The following is a 24,876-nucleotide window of genomic DNA, read 5'->3' on the forward strand; positions in this document are numbered from 1 at the left end:
GACTTGTCTGTGCTTCCTCTTGTGGCAGAAGGCTCCTGAAGGGGTTTCACAGAGGGGGAAAAGACATCAAACATGTCGGACATGGCCGGGAATATGTTTACCTGTTTCTGTTTGGGGGAAAAAGGAACGCTCCTTGCAAGGGCGTCACTTTCCCAGTGCAGAGTTTGACAGAGGTTTGGTCTGTCCAGACCCTTTTCTTCTCTGGGATCCTGCAAGGAAGTAATTCTGCGATCTGTGCCTCCGTCCTTTTTGGCGTGCGGCACCCCTAAACGCTTTCTGCTGGAGCTGTGAACCCTGCGTAGTGAACTGCAGCTTCCCGCAGCTGGGTTTTCTTCTCTTCCTTCTTTCCAGGGCCTTGGCGTTAATGTCATAAGTAAACGGGTTGAAAACTGCTGCTTTAGAGTCTTAGAAGCCCCTGCAGGTCAGACGGCTTTTCAGAGAGACTCGATGATTTTGGTGCTGTGCGCAGTTCCGAATTTTACGTTGCATCGAAACCCCTCGGGAACGCGGGGAGAGCCGAGGTCAAGTACGAAGTAAGAATTTCCCGGGAGCATCTTGAGTCTTTCCTTGGCCGTCGCTCTCCACAGCTCTCGGCTTTGGAGCTGCGCTCGTTGCTTCACGGGGCGGGGGGAGGAAACTTCGGAGAAGAAAATGGAGCTTACGCGCAGGGTCTGGGGAAGGAGCGCTCGAGGGACCGCTCCGTCTGAGCGGGGTCTGTCCTCGGGACGCTCGCTGTCCCCCTCTGCCAGGAGAGCTGCTGGGTCGCCGGCGGAGGTGGCCGGCACACCCACGCTAAAGCCATTTGTGTAATACTGTCGTATTTAAAAACGAACTTACAGCTTTGGGGCAAGAGTGAAGAGAACGAGCTTATACTTAGAAAATATTTCACTTGCTAGCATCGGAGAGCTGTTTAGTTGCCCCGGATAGCTACATTTAATTTTGAATGAGATTTCTCAAACTCTAGTCTCTTGATTGCACACTCTTAAAACCCTTGATTTCTGTTCATCAGCTCCCCGATTGGCAAAGCCGCTTAATTTACTAGGAGTTAGTGGTGAAAACGTCGTTAAAAGGCGAGCTAAAATTTTTCTTGGATTGGTTGTGATGGCAAAACCTGCTGGGGGGGGATTATTTTTTGTTATGTTTATAAGGCAGGAGGATTGACCGTGGGTATCTGCGGCTGCGTCTAAGGGCTGGTGGAGTGTCGGAGCTGCTGTTAGTGTGACGGGTAAGAAACAGACCCGCCGCGAGCTGCCGTGGGGCAGCGGGAGGATCTGCCCCACAAATAACCACCTCGCTCTCCCTTGAGCTGGTGTTTGTGATAATCGCTTTTGCTGGCTCTTCTGCTCTTCGGTCCGTGGCCTCGAAGCTGCCGGTGCACGCCCTGCCTCCCCCGCTGCCACAGCACCCACCTTTTTTCTTTTTTTTCTCTTTTTTTTTTTTAATTTTGTTCAGTTCGGTGCGCTCTGTAGGGGCGCTTTAGCCAAAGCGATGTGCAAACCCTGCGGAGTCCTCAGGTGCCGCCAAACGAGTTTTTGTTCCGTCAGGTTCTTAGTTACAGGAACGCGAAAAAGAGAGGAAAATAACACTCCAGAAAGAAACACAGACTCTTGAGTGTCCTTGACGTTAATCCGTGGCTTTGGCTGCTCGTTAGGATCTCCTCCAAGCTGTGTTCCCTGTCGGAAACAGAGGACGCTGTTACCCTGTGCCCCTAAAATGCTCCAGGAGACCTCGCGGGGGTTTAACCCTGGTAAGAGAAAACAGTTTAACTTGCGCCTCCGCCAGCAGTGTTTTGAGCAGGGAACTCGTCCCTGCTCCTTTGGAGGCGATTTTAACACTTGCCCAAAAATTTATAGTCACTTCTTAGACGCCTCTCTTGTTTGGTCGGTTGGTGTGGTGACTTTGGCGCTTCTGGGGGCGTTGCTGAATGACGATTTGGAGTCTGCCTGCGGCCGGGTATCTCTGAGCAGCAGGGAGCTCTGGAGGCCAGCCTCTTCTGCCTTTGTTTAGCTCGTTCTTGGAAATTTAACTGATTTTTTTAGCCCTAAGCTTAAAATATGTTGCAAATTATACGGCGTTCATTTCCAGTACGGCGTAGCACTGTCGGGGACGTGATGCGTAAGTGCCAAAAGCAGCCGTCGGCCGCAATGCGGAGCCGCTGATACTCAGCGTGGCGGTGACGGCCCCCAGTTCTTCCTGCTCCTTGCAGTTGGGTAACAAAGTGCAAATACAGAGCGCGGATCCTCCCTGGCAGCTTCTCCGGAGCTGTGTTTTCACAGCAGGCGAATGAACTTCCCAGTCGGCAGCTTCTCCGGGGGCTGCCAGAGTGGGGATGTTTCCCATCTCCAGCCTCGTCCTCTCCTCCTGGTTCTGCTCCGTCTCAGAAGATGCTTCCTTGAGCCGGGTCACCTCCTTGGCCTGGCCGAAAGCTGTCTCTCCCCCTCCCTTCCGCGAGGGGAGCGGGTTGAATCGGCTCCCGGGGAGTGTGTCGGGAGCCGAGCAGGCGCGCAGGGAGCAGCGGGAGGAGGAGGGCGGGAGGGTACAGACCACCCTTCCGTGGCAGAGCCAAGATCAGCTTGGCCCCTCGTAGAGACCCAGCCCTGATTTTTACAGTCCTTCTGTGTGTTTTGCCAAGCGCGCTCATACTAGCCTGGATGGCTGTTTTGCTGTCCCCCTTTTTCAAAACCGAAAGCCTCATCCTGTCTTGTGGAAATTTGCTTTGAACCTGCCTTTAGCCCTCCCAGCTGATCCCGGTTTGCTCCAACCTCGCTTGTGCCTTGCCAACGGCGTGGACACCTGAACTGGTGCCGGAGAAGCCTCCTGCTCCTCCCCGTCGGGTCTTCAGCCTTGATGTTAAAGATGACTTTGTTCTCTGGGAATGGCCTGTCACTGTGCGCGTCACTCGAGGCAGGCTCTGGAGCGCTTTCGGAGGGGTTTGTGCGTGTCCTGGGTCTCTTCCTTTCAGTATCTTCTGGCTGTCCAGCAAGTTAATCGAGGCTGGGGAGGATTCCCAAGCTGCTGCTTCCCGAGGCTTCTGGACTACGCACAGGAGAGCTGCGTGTGCGTCGGGGCTGGATGCGTCCAGCACTTAGGAACCGACAGCAGGGTCTCCTGCTCTGCCAGAGAAACGTGGAGAGCATCAGGGAGCTCGTGGAGAAGGACGGCGCGTGGACGGAGAAGGGAAGGGAAACTTGCAGATGTTCTGTGATTACTCTGAGGTTTCCTGCTGAGAGACCAGACAGCAAGGAGCCTTGCGTGCTCAGGTTGCCAGAGCTTTTCTGTAGACTCAGCATCACGGTCCTCCCGGAGAGGCCTGTCTGGGGCTCCGGGAAGAGCTGGGAGCTCTGACCCACGGACGGGGAGGATACCGCTGGTGTCGCACCTCACAGCGAGGGGTTGTAACACTGTTCTGGCAACTGACTCCTTTAATCATGGTCTCTCCCCGCTTCTGGAAAAACCTATGGTTTTCTCTTGGTGAAAGCCAGTGGTTTGGAGGGTGCCGAAGCCAAGCCGATGCTCTTCGTTGGTCTGGGCTTCATCTTTGCTGCTCCATCTGTGGAAGGAGTGGCTTTGGCAAGGGAAGAAACCCTTTAGATAGAGGGGGGGTGTCACTGCTCTCTGAACATGTTGGTGCTTGAAATACTCTTGCCGGACGTTTATATTTTTATGCTGTGAGATATCCCAGTTAGCGACTGTTGTGTTTGACCAGCCAAGAGAAGTGATGGGGAGACCGACGGCTCCTGAGACGGTGAAACACAAACCGGTTTCAGGACGTGTTAGCGTCTGGGCGGAATTCAAGCGTAGATGGTGGTGGGATGATGAGGTGCCTCTCCAGAGCTGCGCTCCATCTCGCAATGCTGGTGGCGATCTGCAGCTCTCTCCAAGAAGATGCTTTTAGGAAGTCGGAATGTAAGAAGCCTGGCCTTTGGGGCTTTAAAAAACCCGCGGAGGAGTAAAGACCGCCTCTCCTGAGGACAGAAGAGAGAGAGGTACTGAAGTGTGAGCCAATGCTGGCGCCTCGGCCCGTGGAGAAGTGTTAATCCGGTCTGAGCAGCAAGGTGCTGAACTGAATTGTGCTGTCCCAGCTCCCCCCGGGGATCCCGGAGCCAGAAAGGCCACAGCTTCCACCACCTGCCTGTCAGCAGATTGCAAAGCCCCGTTCTTAGTGCCTCTCTAGCTCGCAGGGCTGTGTAAATATTAGGCTGTCCTTGTCGGATTAGATTTCCTCTTAATGACTCCCAGCGTTCTGACAAGCTGTGCTTTCTTCCTTGGCAGCCCCGGTGCTGAGCTGAGCCGTCCGACTCGGCTCTGGGAGCCCCTGGGGAGAAGCCCGGTGGCCTGCAGTTGAAGGCCAGGCTGAAATGTTTATTTGCTGCTTTTCGAAGCCAGGAAGCCCCTTCAGCGCTGCTCTGCTGGAGAGTCCCTGCTGTGGCACCCAGCACCTGAAGCTCATCTGCCCTGTGCGGGGCGTAGGCTTCGGGGAGACACTGGGGGTGCAGCGAGAGCCGCTTACCTCTTCCCTTCCTGCAGGGATGGCACCCGGAGACCTGGCCCTGCTCCCGACCGCTCAGCTGCAGAGCTCGGAGCATCCTCACGGAGCTCGGGGCTGCGGTACCGTATCCGGCTCCTCTCTCTGCTTCTCCGCTGGCGCCTGGCAGTGAACCTGGGCTCCTTTTCCTTCTTCTCGGTGGCTCTGCACTGCCTTCGGCTCCGCGCCGCGCAGCCGCAGCGGCAGGAGCCCAGCCGTTTGGAGCTGAGATTCTCATCAGCAGGGGCATATGGGGGCTCCTCTGTCCAGTTCTTCTCCCTAGCCCTGTATCGCTTTTTCTCCTCCCCTGTAGATTAATTTGTGCTCGTGTTTGCCACACCAGTCTGAAAGAGAAAAGCAGCTGACGCATTCTTTTGTGGTGGCCCAATTTCTGCAGAGCCTTCTTGCCTCTTGAGCCCTGGGGCATTCTGCCCCTCTGCTCTGGACAAGGCTCCGGGGAGACCTTCCAGCCCCTTCCAGGCCCTAAGGGGGCTCTGGGAAAGCTGGGGAGGGACTCTGGAGCAGGGAGGGGAGCCACGGGACGAGGGGGAAGGGTTTTAAACCAAAAGAGGGGAGATTGAGATTAAAAATAAGGCAGAAATTCTCCATGATGAAGCTGGTGAGCCCCTGGCCCAGGTTGCCCCGAGAAGCTGTGGCTGCCCCATCCCTGGAGGGGTTCAAGGCCAGGTTGGACGGGGCTTTGGGCAACCAGGTCTAGTTGAAGATGTCCCTGCCCAGGGCAGGGTGTGGGACTTGATGCTCTTTAAGGTCCCTTCCCACCCAAACCATTCCGTGATTCTATGATGTGTTTCTAGCAGTTGTGGAAGGAAAGAAGCCGCTGTTGGTGCTAGCAGCAGCTCGCGGCGTCAGTGGAAGTGCTGCTGCTTGGTGCCCACCGTGCCCACGGTACCTCACTAAGTCACTGCACTGGGAGAGCGGCAGATCTCAGCGTCCCCAGCCTGCCGTGCCGATCCCTGCCCCAGCCCGGTGTGGGTGTTACCGGGGCGCGGAGGGCTGTGCTCCGCGGTGAGCCTGGGTCGGCGCAGGGCTCCATGCTCCTGGTGGAGGCGGGGGGGGACAGGCCAGCTTTCACACACCCAGCGCTGTGCCCTCTGCCCAAAATCCCCGCAAAGGCAAGCTGCAGCACTAAACGGTTTGCCTGGCACTCTGGCAAGCTGTCTCTGTCTTGAGACGTGTTAGTTCTTGAGTCTGGTGCGTGAGCGAGACTCTTCCCATGTCGAGCTTCGTCTTTCTGTGCTGTTAGCGGTTCCGTCAGCCCCACGAAACGGAACAAATTGATGTTTGCCCACAGGGTGAACGATTTCGGGCTTGTTACTTGCGCTGACGGTCTTTGCACGAGTTACCCCTCCGCGTCCTCAGGACTTTCAGCTCTCGCAGTGGTACGTCGTGCAGCGATACAGCAGCCTGGCTGATCAACGCGGCGGTACCAGAAGACGGTGACGTGGAGAGCCCGGTGAGAGGAGAAAGCTAAGAGCAGCCGACGACTTCAAAGCACTGCCTGTGATGTGGCCTCCCAGGCTCCGTCTCCTGGTTTTAGAGCGCTCAGTGGAGGAAGACTTGAGCTGGTGGAGATGAGACAACATCCCCTCTGCCAAAGGCACTGGGATGTGGAAAGATGGCTTTGTCTGCCACTGCGATGGGGACCTGCTGCCAGTGTTGGCCCGATGTCACTCGGTTTGTCCCACAGGGAGGATCCAGCCGAGTTCCTCCTGGGCTCCCGGCAGCAGGCGTGCTCCAGAGGCTGCTGCTCAAACAGCTCCTTACACGGACGTGGCTGCGTCGTCCTGGTTCTCCGCGGCTGGCTGAGCAGGGTGGTTTGTCCTGGCCCTGGCAGAAGCCGCTTTACTGCTCTTGTTTCAAAGGCATCGATTTGGATCTTCTTACGTCTAAGCTCAGACCTGAGGTGTCACATACGTTCATTTAGCAGTGCTGGAGATGCTGCTGTCTTGCATCTTGTGGCTTACGAGAGGTTGCCTGAGAACGGAAACCTCTTCAAACGCAACGGCGGATAATGAGGTGAACCTGTGTTTTAAGCTCCTTAAATTGCCACAGGGCTTAGCTGGTCTTACAGGCTCCTCAGGATCGGAGACCCTCCTCATCAGGAGGAATTATATGGCTTCGTCCTAGCTTTCCTCACAAGCCCGGCACGTTGTTTGTCCCAGCAGCGGTTGGTGTAGAGGCGCTGGGAGAGCTGGAGCTGCTGCAGGTCGGTGTTAGAGCGTGTTGAGGGGAGGTGGAGAAGGACAGGTCCCAGAGAACAGCCCACACGAGTGCACTGTCCCTCAAAGGGCCGCGAATGCGATACTCTTCCTTGTAGCTGGATCCCTGCTGCTCCTGTAGCTCTCCTTTTTCCATGTGTAAAGCTGAGGATTTAGTTGTTTTGCCTCACAGGGCGAGCAGGGCAACTGGAAAGATCAGGCCCAAGAACCGTCTTGCTTTAGCAAGAAGTTAAGCCGTGTGTGTGTGTTGGTTGCTTGCTTTTCCGCGTCCTCCCCCCCGACCCTACGATCCTACCAGGGTCCGGGCTCGGCACCGATAAACCAGATTCTCACCGCTCCCGTGCGCGTCCTGGTGTCTGGTAAAGCTGAGAGAAACCTCTCGGCCCCTCTCCTGAACACGAGGGACGCTCGCTTTGTCCCACGTAGGCGCGTGCTGCTGCCGCAGCTCCCAAACCTGTCTGCTCTAGGGCTGCTCCCACTTCAGGGTCCGTTGCCTGTTCCCTCCGGCACGTCTGGTCTGATCAATTCTCGAATCATAGAACTGGCCCTGCTGCTGCCCGTCCTCCCCCTCGCCTCCGCGGCTCCTTGTAACCCCAACTCTGTCTCTGCGGTGGCAGCACCCGCCTGGCGCATCCCCTCCCTGCAGCTTTCCTGCCTCCCGAGGGGATTCTGCGCCGCTGTAGCTGGGGGTCGCTGGGACAGCGGGGACCTTTCTCCCGTCCTGCTGGAAAATTGCAAGCCAGGAGTTTCTGATCTTTTCTCCACGGGCAAGGTGGAACTGCGTGGGAGCACGTTGAGAACTTTAGGGTGGGAGGCAAGCGGGTTTTACTCAGGGGAAAGGGGGAGCCGAAGCAGCTACCGATGTTTTAATCTTGGTTTCAGGAGGAAAAGGAGGATCTAACTGGACCGTTAACGTGCTCTGATGGTTATTTGACTGAGCAGCAGATGCAGCAGGGGATGCTTCCCTTCCCGATTCAGGTAGTCCAGGCAGCTGCTAAAAAGCCTGCCTCGCTGGTCTTTCCGAGGCCGTCTAGCCTGGACGTCGTGGAGGCCAATTGGTCTTGGTCCAATTTTGTTCAATATATTCATTAATGACCTAGATGATGGGACAGAGTGTATCCTCAGCAAGTTTGCTGATGATACCAAGCTGGGAGGGGTGGCCGACACTCCAGAGGGCCGTGCTGCCATCCAGCATGACCTGGACAGGCTGGAGAGCTGGGCAGAGAAGAACCTAATGAGGTTCAACAAAAGCAAGTGTAAGGTCCTGCACCTGGGAAGGAAGAATGCCAAACACCAGTATAGGTTAGGGGCGGACATGCTGGGAAGCAGCTCTGAGGAGAAGGACCTGGGGGTCCTGGTAGACAGCAAATTATCCATGAGCCAGCAGTGTGCCCTTGTCGCCAAGAAGGCCAATGGCATCCTGGGCTGCATAGGGAAGACTGTGGCCAGTAGGTCGAGGGAGGTCATTCTTCCCCTCCACTCTACACTGGTGAGGCCACAACTGGAGTACTGTGTCCAGTTCTGGGCTCCCCAGTTCAAGAGGGACAGGGAACTACTGAAGCGAGTCCAGCGAAGGGCAACCAAGATGATTGAGGGACTGGAGCACCTCCCTTATGAGGAAAGGCTGAAAGAGCTGGGACTCTTTAGCCTGGAGAAGAGAAGGTTGAGGGGGGACCTGATTAATGTTTACAAGTATCTAAAGGGTGGGTTTAAGGAGGATGGAGCCAGGCTCTTTTCAATGGTTCCCAGCGACAGGACGAGGGGCAATGGGCACAAGGTAGAACATAGGAAGTTATGTTCAAATACACGGAAAAACTTCTTTACGGTGAGGGTGACAGAGCACTGGAACAGGCTGCCCAGGGAGGGTGTGGAGTCCCCTTCTCTGGAGATTTTCAAGACCCGCCTGGATGCAGCCCTGAGGGATGTGCTTTAGGCAATCCTGCTCTAGCAGGGGAGTTGGACTAGATGATCTCTAGAGGTCCCTTCCAACTCTGAAGATTCCGTGATTCCGTGAGGCGATATAGCTTGAGGAAATAAGTGGGACTGGTGTAGGCAGGGGCGATATCTTTTATTAAACCAATTTATCTAGCTGGAGGATGTGGAAAAGCTTTGGGATAGACGAGCCTTCTTCAGCTCTGCTTCTCTTTCACGCCTGTGGGATTTGCGTTCCTGAAAGCGTATTTCCTTTCCCTAATTTATCACTAAAGTTATTGCCTCTCCTTAGCATCTTTGCTGGCATAAGACTCTCGTTGCGGTCAGGTACGCGATGTGCTTTTTGCAGCATAACTGGGGAGAGCCGGCTCTGCCCGTGCCGGAAAGCTGCCGTCTCAGCCTGGCCGAGACACGGAGCGGCTGGTGCGGCTCGGCTGCCTGGTGCCGGTGTGTGACCGAGCGCGGTTTGTCGCCCCACACGCCTTTTTGATGGTAAAATTGAGCTCTCTGAGGACGTGGCTCTCCTCAAAGCCTGCTGACTGTATTCTCCCTCTCCTTTTTGCCCGTCTGTTTTGTGTTTTCGTTCAGATTAATCCTTTTTTCTTGTTCCTCTGAACTCTTCTGTTGAATTTGCCTGTTGGAGCGTGGGGTAGAGGAACCCCAGCTGACCCGCGCGTGGGGAGCAGGGGCTGGGTTTGGGAGGGAGGACGTTACAGGTCTCACCGGTGTGGGAGGCTTCCATCTTTCTTCCCTCTCCCCCTCTTTACAGCTAAACCTCTTCCAAGTCCTGTCTGGGCTGTCGAAACCCACCAGCTGTCCCAGGTCTCCCCTTCGGCGACCAAAACTGCCAGAAATGGGGTTCGGCGATGGCTGTGGGTGAGCTCAGCGCTGCCCGACTCCCTTCTGAGGTCTGGGGGTGCCGACTCCTGCATCCCCACTAGCCGTGGGTGCCCCACAGGGGGCCAGGCGGGTCTTCGTCCCCCGGCCCTGGCAGCGGCTGTGGTTGCGGGGTGCCGGCGGGGTAGTTTTGAGGGGTTTCGCAGGGTTTCGCGGTGTGTCCAGCATCGCTTGCCGCCCTCTTGTGGAACGAGCCTTTCTGCATGGGGCCGCCTGGGCGGCGGAGCAAAGCTCTGGCTGGATTTCTGCCTCCCAACGAAGCCCAGGGCAAGCTCGGGGGGACCTGTCCCTGCCTGTCCCTGCCTGCCCGGGACCCAGCTGTGGGGAAAAAGCCTTTGCGCGAATCAAGGTAAATGTACCTGGAAGGCGCAGAGAGGTGTTTCGAGTAACCTGAGGAGTGAACGGTGACCGCGCTCCCCTGCGACCAGGTCCGCTGGCCCCTCCGCTGCTTACCCTGAAGCCCCCTTAGGGCCCTAGCCGGTTCAGACAGACCTTTTTTTTTCTGGCAAAATGGTTTTAGTCTACACTGCCGTTTCCCAGGCAGGCTTTAGTCATTACAGGGTGCTGGCGGTGCGATTGGTGTCCTAGCTGAGGTCTTTCTTATTTTCCTGGCAAAGCCTTCTTGAAGGGTTTGAACCTGCCGATAGACGTGTCTAACCCCTGGATGCTGGAGTCGCATTTGCTTTGCAGATGTGCCCAGCCAGGGTGAATCTCCTGCAAGAACCCCGAAGCGAGATCCTGGCTTGTGCCGGCTCTCCGAGTAAACTCAGGACCTGGGGAGCCCGTGGGCCTCTGTTTTTTTCTCCCCGATGGTGTGGGCTGGGAGGCTGAGCATCGCTGGGGTAAGAGCAGGAGCGCTGGAGCGACTGTGGGCCGCCTCCTGGCACGGCCTTCGCCCTCAAGGACGCTGGCAGTTTGTGGCACCCGCAACCCGGATTTGCTGTGCCGGCTCCTTCTCCGGTCTCATCGTGGCAGCGGAGAGAGGAGGGAAATGAGGGAAAGATGGAAACTCAAGTCCAAAGCCATCGTAGCGCCAAAAGCCTGGAAAAAAACTTATCTCCAATCTCCCTTTTTAAAAATTTTTTAATAAAGCCTTTTGTTTTTGCAGTAATCTCATCCTCTTGCCGGCCCAGTATTTTCCAGGCTCTCTCCCACCCCTCTCCCTGCGGCTCGGGGGAGCTGCGCTGGTGTGTACGTACAGCAGAAGGTGATCACACACTGTGCGGATTTTACTGCTCCCGCGAGGGACGTTTTCTGGGGCTGTTTTTCCGATTATTTCACTGAATCCTCCCGTAAACCCGATCTAGCCAGGGTCCCCATTCTCCCCCTACCCCCGCTCCGAGCGGTGACGGAGGGGGGAGAGAGAATCTCTTTTCCAGGGAAGGATCTGTAGCTTATTCGGCACCCACACAGCAGGTCAGCGAGTGGGCGAAGTCTGATGTTCGGTGCTGTCTGATTACCCGTGTCTGAGGAGGGAACGAATTCCTGCCCCAGGCATGCCCCCGCCGGTTGTCTCTGATGGAGCACAACGTGGGGCCGCGGGCCCTGCGCTGGGCCGAGCTCCGCTTCAGCGCGGGAGGTGTCCTGCCCGCCGAGGGCTCTGGCATGGAAAAAAAAAATAAATGGGGATAACCCAAGCCGTAGAGGCTGCATTCAGCTCCCTGTGGGGTTGGTCCCACCACTCCTGATGGGTAACCTCAGTTGGACGCCTCCGTCACGGTGCGTAGCGCGTGTGATGGTGGGCGTCTCTTCATCACGGTGACGTTGGCACCTTGGGGGCTGTGCCTGCAGCCTGGTCCTGCCCTGTTCTCTACTCCAAAGAGGTTCGGAGTGGCTCCAAATGCGCACGTTACTTCAAAACTCACCGGTAACTTCAGATTGTGCAGGTGAGATGGTTGTGTGCTTTACCCAATCTCAAACAATTTGTCCGGCAGCTCCTGGAGTCCTGAGCGCGGACGTGGTGGAGCCCATCGGTGGTAGGACCTTTGCTGAAGTTCGGTGCTGGGAAAAGCCTGCCCTTGTGGTGGCGTCGTGGTGGGCACCAGAAACCCCCGTGCACGCATCCTGCCAGATAGAGAGAACGGTGCTGCTGGGTCTGTCCTTACCGGAGAGAGCAGGCCCTGGGATCCGTTGGGGATCTGCTGGAGGGCAGATCTGCCGTTCGGAGAGACCTTGACGGGCTGGAGAAGATGGCTGATGGGCACCTTGTGAAGTTCAAGGATGGTGAATGTGAAGTTGTGCACCTGGGACAGGATAACCCTGTGCAAGGGGGCAGGCGGGGGCTGATGGCCAGGGAGCAGCTCCGGAGGGAAGGTCCTGGGGACACACCCTGGGAGTCAGCAGTTGTCCTGAGCAACATCGGCGGGGCCGGGGATGGAGTCCTTCACCTCTCTTTGGCACTTGAGACCCATCCAGGCTTGGGGTCCGGTCTGGGGCTCCCCAGTACAACACAGTGACAGGAATGGGACCGGTGTAGGGCACCGAGGCAGTCGGGGCTGGAGCGTGGGACCCAAGAGGGTCTGTGAGCTGGCGGCTTCAGCTGGGAGAAGGGACAAAGGGGGATCCCGTTGCTGTCTGCAGCTTCATGAGGGGATGGAGCCAGGCTCTCGTGATGCCTCGGGATGGGATGAGAGGCAACGGGGACGAGGTGCAGCAAGGAAAACTCTGGTTGAACGTAAGGAGTGTTCTTGCCCATGGGAGTGGTGCAGCCCTGGAACAGTACCCAGAGAGGTGGTGAGATCTCCATCCTTGGAAATACTCAACGCTTGACCAGACGCGATCCCAAGCATCCTGATCTACCTTGGAAGGTAGCTGCGCTTTGAGCAGGGGGTTGGATTAGGGACCTCCAGAGGTCCTTTCTGGCGTAGATTTTTCTGTTTCCGTGATGTGAGCTTGTGCGGTTTCTGACGCAGTCCTTGCCTTCCCGAGCCTGGAGCTCTGCTGGCACCTCATCCTTGGCTGTTTGTGTTCTGACACGCTCAGGAGAAGCGGCGTTCCTGGGAAATCCTTTGCTGCCTGTCCTTGCAGATTGGGTTGGTGGAAGCTCTGCCCTGGTTGTGTCTTTGCGTGGTCTCAGTGGCATTGAGCTCCAAGGGAAAAGAGGGAACAGAGGGTCTTGAAATAACTCTGGAAGATGGCTGGGTTATGGAAGCTGCGGAGGGAGAAATAATTTTGGGCCCAGTGAGTGAAAATGCGATTCTTGTGCGAGCTGAGGAGCTGCCAGAGAGCTTCTCAGGCAACCTGTCCTCAGGAGAGAGGTGATTGACCTTCTCCCTTGGCAGTCCCAGCTGAATGTAAGTGCGCGCTGCTTAATGAGCCCTTTCCTTCCTTCCTCCCCCCTGCAATGCGGTGTCCCAGAGGGTCTAAGAGTGAGAGGTTGTTCTGCACAGTGCTCTCCGGGTTGGGGCATGAAGCGCTTTGTGGTGATCTTGGACCTGGCAGCAGACTAGATGTCGGTGGCAGCTTCGGCTTTCATTGCCCGGCCAAGGTCTCCGCTGTAGTGGACACCAAAAATGCAAAGATTTGCATGGTGGAATCTCACTAAGCTGTTTTTCTCTGTCTTTCAGGCTAAAGGGGCTTCCAGGAAGAGCAAACTCTTGGTGGATGATTCGCCACTGAAGGAAAATGGGAATCTGCTCGCTCAGAATGAATATGAAGAAGACAGCTCGGATGAAGAGGTAGGACCCGTTGCAGCTTTTCTTTCTACGTGGGTATGAGACGGGGGTGATGGGTTTCCCCTCTTCCATGCTGGCTTTTCCGCGAACTCGAAGGGAGGGGAGATGGTCAAGTAATGTTGTCCCCGAAAGGAAATTGCCCGGACTGCTCTGTGCTGCTGACGCGTGGCAGGGCAGCAGCACCAGGTCGGGGCTGTCGAGGAGACTCTTGGTGAGGGTCTGTTGCTCGGGTGCGTCGCTTGGAGCACGTGGGGGCAGCCGAAAGGAACGTCGTATCCACCTTGGAAAGGCTCATGTTTCCTGTCTGGGAAGAGCCTTCCTCCCACCCTTGCTAGAAGTCGCACAGCTGGAGCTGGGGCTTTCAGCCCGGGGTCAAGAGAGGGTTTCTTCAGGCGTATAAAAGGCGACTGAGCCTCACCCGTGGCTTGTGGCGTCACCTTCCCTGTGCTGGGGTCTGCTCTCGGAGGGAACCTCTTCGGGTTCCGCGCGTCGGAAAAGATTGGAAACTGCTTGTGTGGAAGATAGCGGTAAAATGCCCCTAGGGTTTGGCTGTTCCAGCCAAACTTCGTTGCCTTTCTTAATCGTCTGCTAAATCAATTAACGCGATTGGCGTCAATCAGCTGTTTCAGTGGAACCCTGGGGTCGGGACGGAGGGATTGCCAAGGGCTGTGGGGGCGTTTGGATCTGGCCTTTATTGCTGGGATTTTGGTTCACCTGAATGGGTACTGGGTAGCCTCATGCATGACTTGGACAAATGCTTGGAGAAGCCTCCTGGGTGCCGGTGAGGTGGAATCCTTCAGCCTGTCTCCTCCGGAACGGCTGAGAAGTAGCAGAGCACAGAAAATCCTGCGTGAGCAGGCAGGTGAGGAGCCAGCCGGTGCCCGCGGCGCCCTGCGAGCGCTCTGAACGAGGAGACGTGCGTCACCTGGCCGGCGTGGAACGGCCGTGGGTACGGGGAGCGGGGGGACGTCGGGAGTAACGGCAGCGTGGCACCCGGGGCTCGGGGCATGAGTTTTCTGAGCGGGGGCGTGAGCAGGACTCTTGGCTGCACACCCAGCTTCGGGAGAGCTCTTTGGCATCGCTGACAGTTCAAAGGGTCTAAGGCTTGCGGTTCCTGGAGCTTTGAGGGACGCGTCTGCTCCTGTTCCAGCCCCGGTGGAGGGAGGGGGAGGATTGGGTGCCTGCCGGCCTTTCTGGGCCAGCGAGGGCCCGAAAGGTTAGATGGTAGAGGCCCACCTGGGCTAGCGCTGGAGCTGCCGGCAGTCCCTGCCCCCGGGTCTGGAATAGAGATTTAGAGAGAAGGGGGGGGAAATATATGACTATAGAAAACATACACTTGTGTAATGTCTCCAGCATAACCCGGGGAAAAAACCCTTTCATGCAGGAATTCAAGGTCTCTCTCCCCAGCTGGTCCTGCTTCAGGGCCCCGGTGGGGGGAGCGCTGATTCAGAACCTGTTGACATCAGAGCAGCTTCCAGTGGCTTTGTTCCTTGTTCCCCGTTCCCAGCCCCCTGCCCTCCCTCTGTAATTGTATTTATCTCTCTTCCATAAGAACCCTGATGCTTCTGCTTCCTGCGGCTGGGATGCGCACACTGGGTGCTTTGTGCTCGCCTCCGCCGAGGAGCATCGCCCAGCTCCTCTCTCTTGCTTTCTGTCTCGGTGGCCCAGAAGCGCTGGGAGGGGAGGGCAGCACCCCCCCCACCCCCCCCCAACATCGGGCAGGGGCAGCTCGGACGCGAGTAGGGCCAGGAAAACGCTTTCTTCCTTGCAAACGGGATCACTTTTTTTTTATTTTGCGTTCTTTTTGTTGAGACCTACCCTGCGTCGCAGCCTCGTCCCAATTAACGTGTAGCCATGTCTTAATTAAAGTCTCCGTGCAGTGCGGCGCTTTGGTGCGGTGCTCGTTAGGAGGGCGCTGAAGGCGTGAACTTCCATCCCTCTGGGTTGTCGGTGATGGCAGGGAGGGAGCACAGCCCGGTCCCACCAGTGCTTCTCCCACAGCCCACCCTTTTGGGGTGGGAAGGGCTGGTTTCAGTGCTGGGTGTCGCTTCGTTACCCCCTCGCTCGCCCCTTATCCGGAGTGGGCTGGTCCCTGGTCCCGCTGTGCGTCGGAAGGGGGGGTCTAGGTGCAGAATTGGGCCTTGGAGGGTGCAGCGCATGCCCCCCGCGTCCTCCCGGCCCTGCTCACCGTGCCGCCAGCCTCACACGGGGTATGTTGCTTCACCGCCTCTTAAGCCAGCGAGCGAACGGCAGCGTTTTGCAGTGGGAGCGTGGATTTGGGGTGGAAAACCTCCTGGCTCTGCCGTCCTCGATGGTTGGTGTGGGGTGGTCCTGGTCCACCCTGCTCCGAAAGGCAATGCCATCCCTCTGGATATCCCAGCCCAGGGATTAGCAGCGTGGTGCGGCCTGAGCCGGCATCCTGAGAGCAGAGCGGGGAGAGCCGTGGAAGCTGGAGATGCCGTGGCCGCAGCACCCCCTGGAAAAATGGGGGGGGGGGTCCCAGCCTTTGTCCGTGCGTCGGCGCCCGGGGCACAGCTGCAGGAGCAGATCGTCCCCGGGCTCTGGGGCAGCACACAAGAAATTTGGCAGCCTCTGGGTAGAGATTACGCCCTGCGCTCCCTGTCTGTGTCTCTCTCCGTGATAATTATCTCTGGCTTGATTGTTATCTTTAATGGCAGCAGCTCTAAATGTGACTGATGGGCAGTAACCCCCCCCCCCGGCTTGTTCATACCTTGGGGTTCAGCGGCCGCCAGCGCCAGCACTCGGGGACTGCGGTGGCAGAGCGTCCCTGTCCCCTTTGGCTCCTTCCCCTGCCCGTCTCACCAGTCGGTGCCACACAGTGCCCAGCCGGGAGCACCCTTGGGTGCAGCTCAGGGTGCCGTGGGAGGGTGCCCCAATTCCCTTTTGTCCGGCTTCGTTTGCAAACCCCCAACCGGGCACCTGCAGCCGCAGCTCCCCGTGCAGCCTGCCTTGTTGCTCCGTTCCCGCCAGCGCCCGCAGGATTTTTTCCCTAAACCAGCGGCGGTTTGGGAAAACATCCGGTGCCGCCGCTGGCACGGCCGGTGCCCCGGTGTGCGCGCCGCTGTGCCGGCTGTCACTCACCCGCCGGCGGCTGGCTCTGAGCTTGCGCGCTCTCCCCTCCCGCCTGTGCGTGGGCTTCGGAGCTCTTTAATAAAGAATAATAGCTCAGACCTGTTATGCCCCTGTGTTTAGCGCAGACTAAATTTCTTCTAGCTGTGCTCCTGCTCACTTGGCAGCCGCCGGCGCTCAGCCTGGCCGGGCGCCCGGGCCGCTCTCTGCCGTGTGCTCTGAGAAGAGACACAACAAAATAAATTGGTTTCCTGGCCGGGGCGGGTAGGGGAGCCCGTGTCGCACGCAGGGCCCTTTCCCGGTGCCCGGCGAGGAGGCTCCCCGCTCCGGGCGGCAGGAGAGCCCCGGTGCGTGCCTGCCGTGCCAGGGAGACGGTTCCCCATGGCAGGGCTCCCTGCCCCCCCCCCCCAGCCTTAGCCATCCCACCGGCGCTCGCCCCACAGCCCGAGCATCCCATCCCCACGCGGAGATGAATGGCCGTGAGCTGCAGAGGCTGTCAGGGCCTCGCTGGGAGGAAGCAGTTTGGGGCTTTTGTTTGGTTCTGTTTCCTCCCGCAATGACTATTCCATATGTCAGTGGATAATGAATGAAGGCGCGTTGAGTGCTCCTCGGTGAGCCGGCGGCTGTTCCAAGCCCACTTCCCTCCTCCGCAGCGCAGCTGACCCGGGCGGGGGGGCTCAGCGGCTGGCCGGGCTGAGGGAGCTCTTCTTTCAGTAGCTGATTAGCCAAGAGAGAGAGAGAGAGAAAAAAATAAAAATAAAATCCTGCAGAATGTGCTGCTGGCAGACAGCTCCTTCAACTCATCGCTCGGGGGGGGTGTGTGTGTGTGTGTGTGCGCGGCTGTGCGTGCGCTTCCCGACCTGCCTGGCTCCAGCAGATGCTCCAGGCTTCCCACTCGCCGCCTGCGTTAACCACGGAGCAAATCTCCCCCGCGAGCGTGTCTGGCCGGGCAGCCGCGCGTGCTCGGCCCCGTCTGGTGGCCGCGAAGGTGCGAAAGGAAGGGCTCGGAGCGGGAAGGGTGGCAGTGCCACTGGGATGGAGCTGAGCCCATCGGAGCCAGGAGACGAGTGACCCAACGGGTGCTTTGCCACCAGCCGGGTGGCCTTGGCATCTCTCCGGGGATGGAGCAGGAGGGTCGGGGCTCCTTCGCTCCGCTCCCTGCCCTCGCGGCTCCGCAAAAGCTTACGGTACCCCAGGGCAGAGCCTGGAGGGGCTCCGGCCCCAGCCTGTTCCTCCGGGGCTGTGCCCAACACCCCGAGATGGGAGCCCCCCTCCAGCCTGCCCGTGGGGAAGAGCGTGAGAGCAGGTTCCCAAATCACAGAATCGGAGAATTGCCTAAGTTGGAAAAGACCTTTCAGACCATGGAGTCCAACCATCCGCCCAGCGCTGCCAAACCCACCGCTACCCTGCGTCCCTCAGCGCCGCGTCTGCCCGGCTTTTCCATCCCTCCGGGGATGGCGACTACCCCACTGCCCTGGGCAGCCTCTTCCAACGCCCGACAGCCCTTTCCATGAAGGAATTTTTTCCCAATATCCATCCTAAACCTGCCCTGGCGCAACTGGAGGCCGTTTCCTCTTGTCTGCGCTGGCTGCTCGGTGGGCAAGTGTTTCTGCTGCTGAATTCAAGACTTTTTCTTTTCCTTCCCTCTTCTATCGAGGGGAAAGTACATCCTGGCGTGGCCGTGTCCTTTCCAAAACGTGCCCGTTTGTCTCAGGGAACACCGATGAGCTGCGGGTGTTTCGTACACCGAGAAGGGAGTATTTAAGGGGGAGGGGAGTATTATCAAGGAGCTTTAGAGAGAGCTCCAAATCCAGCTGAAGAGATCGTCCTAACCCGCGTTTTCCTGTGCTAAAGCGTGTGGCTGTAGGGGTAGCACAGGCTCCTTCCTGCCTTCCTGGGCTCCCAAGGAGTCACTTGCTCATGGAATTCAAGTTCTCGGAAAGTTCTCGGTGAAAACGTCCGCTGCTGCGCTCGGCTATCGGGAAGAAGTTGGAAACGGGATGCAAGAAGGAAAGCACTGAAAGCTTCGTTACAGCCCGTCGGTGAGGTCCTCCAGCTGCAGTGCCATGCCCCATTTCCATTATTCCGTTTTGAAAAGACGTAGGGAGAGAAAAAGGAGCTCCAGAGATGGATAGCGGGGATAATTGGCGGCCTGGGGGGGAATCTACAGATGAAGAGACGAGAAAAGACAAGATTTGTGTCGTTTGGAGGCGAAGCGGAGTCTGAGAGGACACAATAACAGGATGTAGAAGGTAGCGCGGGGGGATATTTGACAAGATGAAAAGGCATCGGATTTAAAACCGAAATGGCAGGAGAGGGACACGCACACCGTGCGGGCGGATTATCTTACACACCGCTGGCCTGCACGTTTCACGGCCATGAGATGCCGGTGGTGCCAAAGACTTTGTGAACATTAAGGTTTGCAGATACTAATGTGAATAACAAGAACATCTGGAGCCTACAGCGTTTTAAAATAAAACTGACGCTCTCAGGACGTCGCGGATCAAAGCGTGGTCCCGTACGCCTCGGCGAAGGTCCCTGTCTGTGCCCGGGCAGCTGGTGCTGCTGGGTGGTGGGACCCTCCTGAGCAGACTTGGGTGACGGGGTGACAGCGGCAAGAGGCAAAGGACGGGGGTGTCCGGGAGCCGTTTCGCTCCCAGCTAAGAGGAAGGGAGGGAGGTCTCTGCAGCGCTGTTGGCAGCGATCTTCTCTCCAGCCAGACCCGGACAGTCTTTGGTCAAGTGCCACCACCAAAGGTGGTCTTAGAATCATGGTATCATGAACGGTTTGGGTGGGAAGGGACTGTAAAGACCATCTAGTTCCAACCCCTGCCCTGGGCAGGGACACCTCCCACCAGCACGGGTCGCTCCGAGCCCCGTCCAACCTGGCCTTGAACCCCTCCAGGGATGCGGCAGCCACAGCTTCTCTGGGCAACCTGGGCCAGGGGCTCACCAGCTTCATCATGGAGAATTTCTGCCTTATTTTTAATCTCAATCTCCCCTCTTTTGGTTTAAAACCGTTGGCTCTCATCCCGTGGCTCCCCTCCCTGCTCCAGAGTCCCTCCCCAGCTTTCCCGGAGCCCCTTGAGGGCCTGGAAGGGGCTGGAAGGTCTCTGCGGAGCCTTCTCTTCTCCAGGCTGAACCCCCCCAGCTCTCTCAGCCTGTCCTCCCAGCAGAGGGGCTCCAGCCCTCCCGGCATCTCCGGGGCCTCCTCCGGCCCCGCTCCGACAGCTCCGTGTCTCCCCTGTGCTGAGGACCCCAGAGCTGGACACCTGCTGATGGGGGCATTTGGAATTCCTATGGATTTCCCAATAAAAGCCATTGTACGGGCTGGTGTAGGGACCTCGGCTGCTGCGCACTTTGTGCTTGAAGTGCCAGCTGGACAGAGATGGAGGGGCCCGAGCTTTGCTTCGTGCCCTTGCCTGCCGTCTTTCCCTGCTCCCCGGTAAAGAGGTGGGGGGGTTTCGGGACCGACCCTGTGCCTGGGTTTCAGTCCTCGGTGACTGTCCTCGGGGACGCTGCGGGACAGCAGGGCTCACCCAGGAGGGGAACCGTCAGCAGCGGCGAGCAGCTTGGGCACTGGCTCGGGGTTTCTAGCGTTTGCAGCCAGGACGGAAAGTTTCCGTGCGCTGTGTGTGATGGAGGGTGGGGGGACCGGGGCTGGAGCCACCGGCACGGGGGCAAGCCCGTTCCCCACGCTCCTGCCGGCGATGGGTTGGTCCTTGCCGTGCGTCCTGGCCTGGCAAGCGTGGGTGGAAAGTGGGCTGGCTCCACGCGGCCCCTCGGCGTGGGACGGTCCCCGGCAGCCTGGCCTGGCGCGGGCTTCTCTCCAGGGCGGGATGAGGAAGACGTCGAGGTCCCAGCGAGGCCGGTGGAGAGCAGAGAGGGAAAGCCACCAATTAACGGGTGCTGATACAACCGTAACCAGAAAAAAGAAAAAAAAAAAAAAAAAGAGCTAAATTACTCTGTCTTTTGGCTGGCCCAAACTTGATATTTAAAGCGTTTGTCAAGCAGCTCAGTTGGGGCAGGAAAGGCTTTTTCCTTCTGGAAGGAATGACATCACCGAATACACTTAAACGATCAGGTCCCTGACCCAAAGAGAGCGAGAAACCCACAACAACTTTCGGCTGATGAGTGGAAACTTTTCTTTCTTTCTTTCTTTCTTTTTTTTTTTTTTTTTCCATTTACTTTCCCCCTCTGCGTGCCGGCTCTGCGCCCTCTGCTGCGGCTCAGCTTACGGCTCGTCCTTTCCAGAGCCAACTGACGTCTCTCCGAGCGGGCTCCTGCCATCGGGGTGACCTGGGAGCTGCTGGGGGGGGGGGGGGGGCCCTCATCCTCCTCTTCCTCCTGCTCCCACCTGCTCCAGAGCCCTGCTGGGAATCAAAAGGCTGCGCTGGTGTTCGTGGTGCAGCGTGGCAGGGCATGGCGCCGAGGCTGCCGCCGCAATGCCAGCTCACCGCTGCCGACACCGCCTGCCCGACGAGGGTTGAAGTTGCCGTTTGGCGATGCTGTCGCCATCCCCCTTTTTCCCCCCCCGGGGCCCGGCATCTCCTGCCCTTTGCGTGGGGCTGCTCCGTTGGCAGCGCGGGCTCCCTGCCAGGTACCCACAGCTTCCTCGAGCAGGTGGCGGAGGCAGGAATCAGCCGGCCCCCAAATCCAGGACGGACAGGGCTGAGGATTTCCCTGGCCCCAGGTTGGGTGGAGGAGTCCCCGCGCCACCTCACGGGGTCTGGCAGTGTCCCCTTGCCTCTCCCGCTCTGCACAGTGTTGTCCTGGCGGGACTCGCGCCACGGACTCGGCGTGACCTGGCACGCTGGTGCTACGCTCCGGCTACCTGCGGTGCCCTGCTCCAGGGAAAGGCGCGCCAGCCTCCTCGCTGTCCGTTCCTGCCAGGGTGGCAAGTGCAGCGTCCTTCCCCCGGGCCTTCGCCGAGCGACTCCCGTCCCTCCGCCGACTCTGCTGGCAGAGCCTTCCCTCCGGGCAGCCAGGGATCCTGCTTCCATTTCAACCAACAGCTTGTCTCCTGCTGGAGTCTGCGTGCCTGGGACGCGTGGCCCTGGTCCAGCAGCGTGGGCATTTCCCTCTGGGCAGGGACCCCCAACACCAGTCCCGGCGCTGGGGTGGCTGCTCCGGCCTCGGGGGCTGGCCTGGGCCTCCCTCCCCTTCCAGCCCAGGGGTCTGGGGACATGTGCATCTCCAGACCTGAATCGCTGGCCGCTGTTCCAATGTCCCACTTCATTAGGCTCGGCTCCGCTCCGGGTACTAGAGAACGTGCAGAGGAAGCAGGAGGCTGCTTGGCCAGTTCAGGGGACCGGGGTGGGTCGGGTTGTTAGTCCAGGGCTAACGCTCCAGCCCAAAGATTATTTTCCTCAAGCTGTAACGTGCCGAGCAGATATTTGCTGCCCGTTTAAATGGTCGGTGCTGAGATTTGCTAACGGACACACGCATCTCCAGCAGGGAAGGCTTTTGCGAATCCATTTTCCGCTCCTGGCGACAGTGTCCGGTGTTTCTTGCCCCGGTGCCTGCGTTTAACCCCGCGTCTCCCGCTCGCCGGGTCCTCGCTGCCGCGGTGCCTCTTGGCTGAGCCTGGTTTTGCCTGTGGACGGGGGAATCTCATCACAGGAGAGACACGGAGGTGTCGGAGCGGGGCTGGAGGAGGCCCTGGAGATGCCGGGAGGGCTGGAGCCCCTCTGCTGGGAGGACAGGCTGAGAGAGCTGGGGGGGTTCAGCCTGGAGAAGAGAAGGCTCCGCGGAGACCTTCCAGCCCCTTCCAGGCCCTCGAGGGGCTCCGGGAAAGCTGGGGAGGGACTCTGGAGCAGGGAGGGGAGCCACGGGACGAGGGGGAAGGGTTTTAAACCAAAAGAGGGGAGATTGAGTTTAAAAATAAGGCAGAAATTCTCCATGATGAAGCTGGTGAGCCCCTGGCCCAGGTTGCCCGGAGAAGCTGTGGCTGCCCCATCCCTGGAGGGGTTCAAGGCCAGGTTGGACGGGGCTTTGGGCAAGCAGGTCTAGTTGAAGATGTCCCTGCCCAGGGCAGGGGGTGGCACTGGGTGGCCTTTGAGGGTCCCTTCCCACCCAAACCATTCCATGATTCCATTAATCGACACCCCTCCGAAGAATTACTGGCTTCTGTACTCATCTCACCCGGAGTTTTGTTTGGCTTTTCCAGCCCCCGACCGTGTCAGCGGTGTCAGGGCGCTCTGTGGGAAGATTCCTGGGTTTGCTGCGGTGGCTGTTGATTCCTAAGACAGTGCTCAGAAATTTGGGTTAATATATACACACGTATGGAAGGCTCTTTGCAAACCGGCGTTTCCCTGCCAGGCTTGGGGCTGACGGCTGGCTCCCCAGGGAGCTTCGGAGCGGCCTGTGCCCACAGGGATTCCTCTGAGCACACGTCAGCTGGGTGTATCCGAAAGCTCAGATCTGAGGCCAGAGAAAGGAGACACTTTGGAGTTAGGCGAGAAAGTGTCCAGACAGTCAGGGCTGTTGGGAAGAGGCGCATGACTCAAGTGAAAAACAGCACGAGCACCCTCCTCGTTTTCCTGAGACGTGGGTTGTCGAGCATGGACGGCAACCTGGGGGCAAGCAACCTGGAAACAATTATTTGGACTTTGCCTTTGGAGAGTCGTGCTCTCAGAAGGCTTTTCAACATAATAAAAAAAAAAAAGAAAAACAGGCAGCCTGTTGAACTCCCTTTGGGACCAGGCGTTTCCCACCTGGGGTCTCTGGGTGCTGTGAGAATCCCAGTAATGGGTGATCCAGGACGAGCTCAGGGAAGCTTTAGCTCGGCCGCTTTGCCGTCTCTTTGGAGCGAGGGTGTCAGCTCTGCCCGGCACGGACGGGGATGCTCCGGCGCTGCTCCGGCACCCCCAGGCTGGGGGCGATGCGGCTGCTCGAAGCCCTGGGCTGGCAGAGCTGGGTCCGGTCCCTCCTTCCTCTCCCTCACGCTTCTCTCGCAGGCTGGCCTCCCTGATTTATTTTTTTTATTTCAATTTTTTTTTCATCTCTTCCCTATCCAGTAGCACAGCTTGTCCAAAAAAACACCGCTCCACTTCACTTCAATTCCTGGAAAAACTCTGGAACAAAATAACCAACCCCTTTGCAAACCTCTGGAAGATAGCGAGCGGGTTTGGAACTGCCAACAGAGACAAGTCTGTCAAAACGATCTGCCTGCCTTCTGCGACAGGGGAGCGGGGCAGGGCGGTAGGTGTCGGGGACGGGAGCCTCGGGAGCCTGCTGGCATTGCCTCCTCTCTTGGTGGCTTCTTGGGAGAGTCCAGGTGAAGGTTTTGCCCGTGCGTGCCCAGCTGGCGCTGACTCTTGGTGGGGCATCGGCATCTTGGCTTCGTGGGGAGGGTGGCGGGAGGCAGGCGCCAGTCCCGCAGGGCTCTGCGCTTGGCTGTCACCTCCGTCGGGACTTTTATTAGGGGCGGAGGGTGTGCTGACGACAAGACACAACGGTTAATCCGTACGGACTATGGTGGAGGATGGCAAATACCAGCTGCACCAGCGTGTACCGCATCTCCAATGTTGTGTCCAGTTTTGGGCCCCTCGCTACGAGAAAGACACTGAGGTGCCGGAGCGGGTCCGGAGAAGGGCAACGGAGGTGGCGAGGGGTTCTGGAGAAGGAGGAGAAGGGTCTGGAGAACTTGTGAGGAGCGGCTGAGGGAGCTGGGGGTGTTCAGCCTGGAGAAAAGGGGGCCGAGGGGAGACCTTCTCGCTCTCCGCAGCTCCCTGAAAGGAGGGGGCAGCCAGGGGGGGTCGGGCTCTTCTCCCGAGGAACAGGCCACGGGACAAGAGGGAACGGCCTCCAGTTGCGCCAGGGCAGGTTTCGGATGGATATTGGGGAAAATTCCTTCATGGAAAGGGCTGTCGGGCGTTGGAAGAGGCTGCCCAGGGCAGTGGGGTAGTCGACATCCCCGGAGGGATGGAAAAGCCGGGCAGACGCGGCGCTGAGGGACGCGGGGTAGCGCTGGGTTGATGGTTGGACTCCATGATCTGAAAGGTCGTTTCCAACCTCAATGATTCCGTGATTCTGTACTACAAGATGTGCTGCTGCTGCTGCCGCCGTCGGGTAGGTGGTGTCCTGCAAAGGAGAACAGAGGCTGATGGTGAGCGACAGCATCACGGTGTTGTGGAAAAGGCGAGTGCTGAGCAAAGCCGTCTGAGCAGGCTTCTGCGGCACCCGCGCGGTGTCTGCTCTGCCACGTGGAAGTGTTCCCCGGAGGTGTTCAGCCACGTGGACGTGGGCTTGGCTGGAAAGGGAGTCCTGCTTCCGTGCTGCTCCTCGAGAGAAGGGGGCCCGGATCGGAGAGCAGGAAAGCAAGCGCTGAGAAGTTCTCCCTTGGGTTTCGATGAGAGGTTTTTAGCCGCAAGGGGAGATGCTGAGAGCCCGCACCCCGAGCGCTGTGTCCAGTGCTCAGCCCCCCGGTACAAGAGACGTGGACTGACCGGAGCGAATCCAGCACAGGGCCACCAAGATGCCGAAGGGGCTGGAGCATCTTCCACGCGAGGAGAGAG

The 24,876-nt window shown here is 58.4% G+C and overlaps 2 protein-coding genes across 2 annotated transcripts in view; both read left to right on the plus strand.

The window, feature by feature from the left end:
* The window catches only part of LOC128904854 (uncharacterized), a 216,756-nt gene extending 213,270 nt beyond the window's left edge, over nt 1-3,486 (plus strand). The window contains exon 2 of the mRNA XM_054189722.1: nt 2,573-3,486. The gene's annotated coding sequence lies outside the window, so the exon portion shown is untranslated. The remainder of the gene's footprint in view (nt 1-2,572) is intronic.
* BOP1 (BOP1 ribosomal biogenesis factor) overlaps nt 1-24,876 on the plus strand; it is an 80,776-nt gene that overhangs the window by 3,125 nt on the left and 52,775 nt on the right. Inside the window, exon 3 of the mRNA XM_054189700.1 lies at nt 13,161-13,271. Coding sequence (XP_054045675.1) covers nt 13,161-13,271 — 111 coding nt within the window. The remainder of the gene's footprint in view (nt 1-13,160; nt 13,272-24,876) is intronic.

The sequence above is a fragment of the Rissa tridactyla genome, chromosome 2 (assembly GCF_028500815.1).
Source record: "Rissa tridactyla isolate bRisTri1 chromosome 2, bRisTri1.patW.cur.20221130, whole genome shotgun sequence".
Taxonomy (NCBI): Eukaryota; Metazoa; Chordata; class Aves; order Charadriiformes; family Laridae; genus Rissa; species Rissa tridactyla.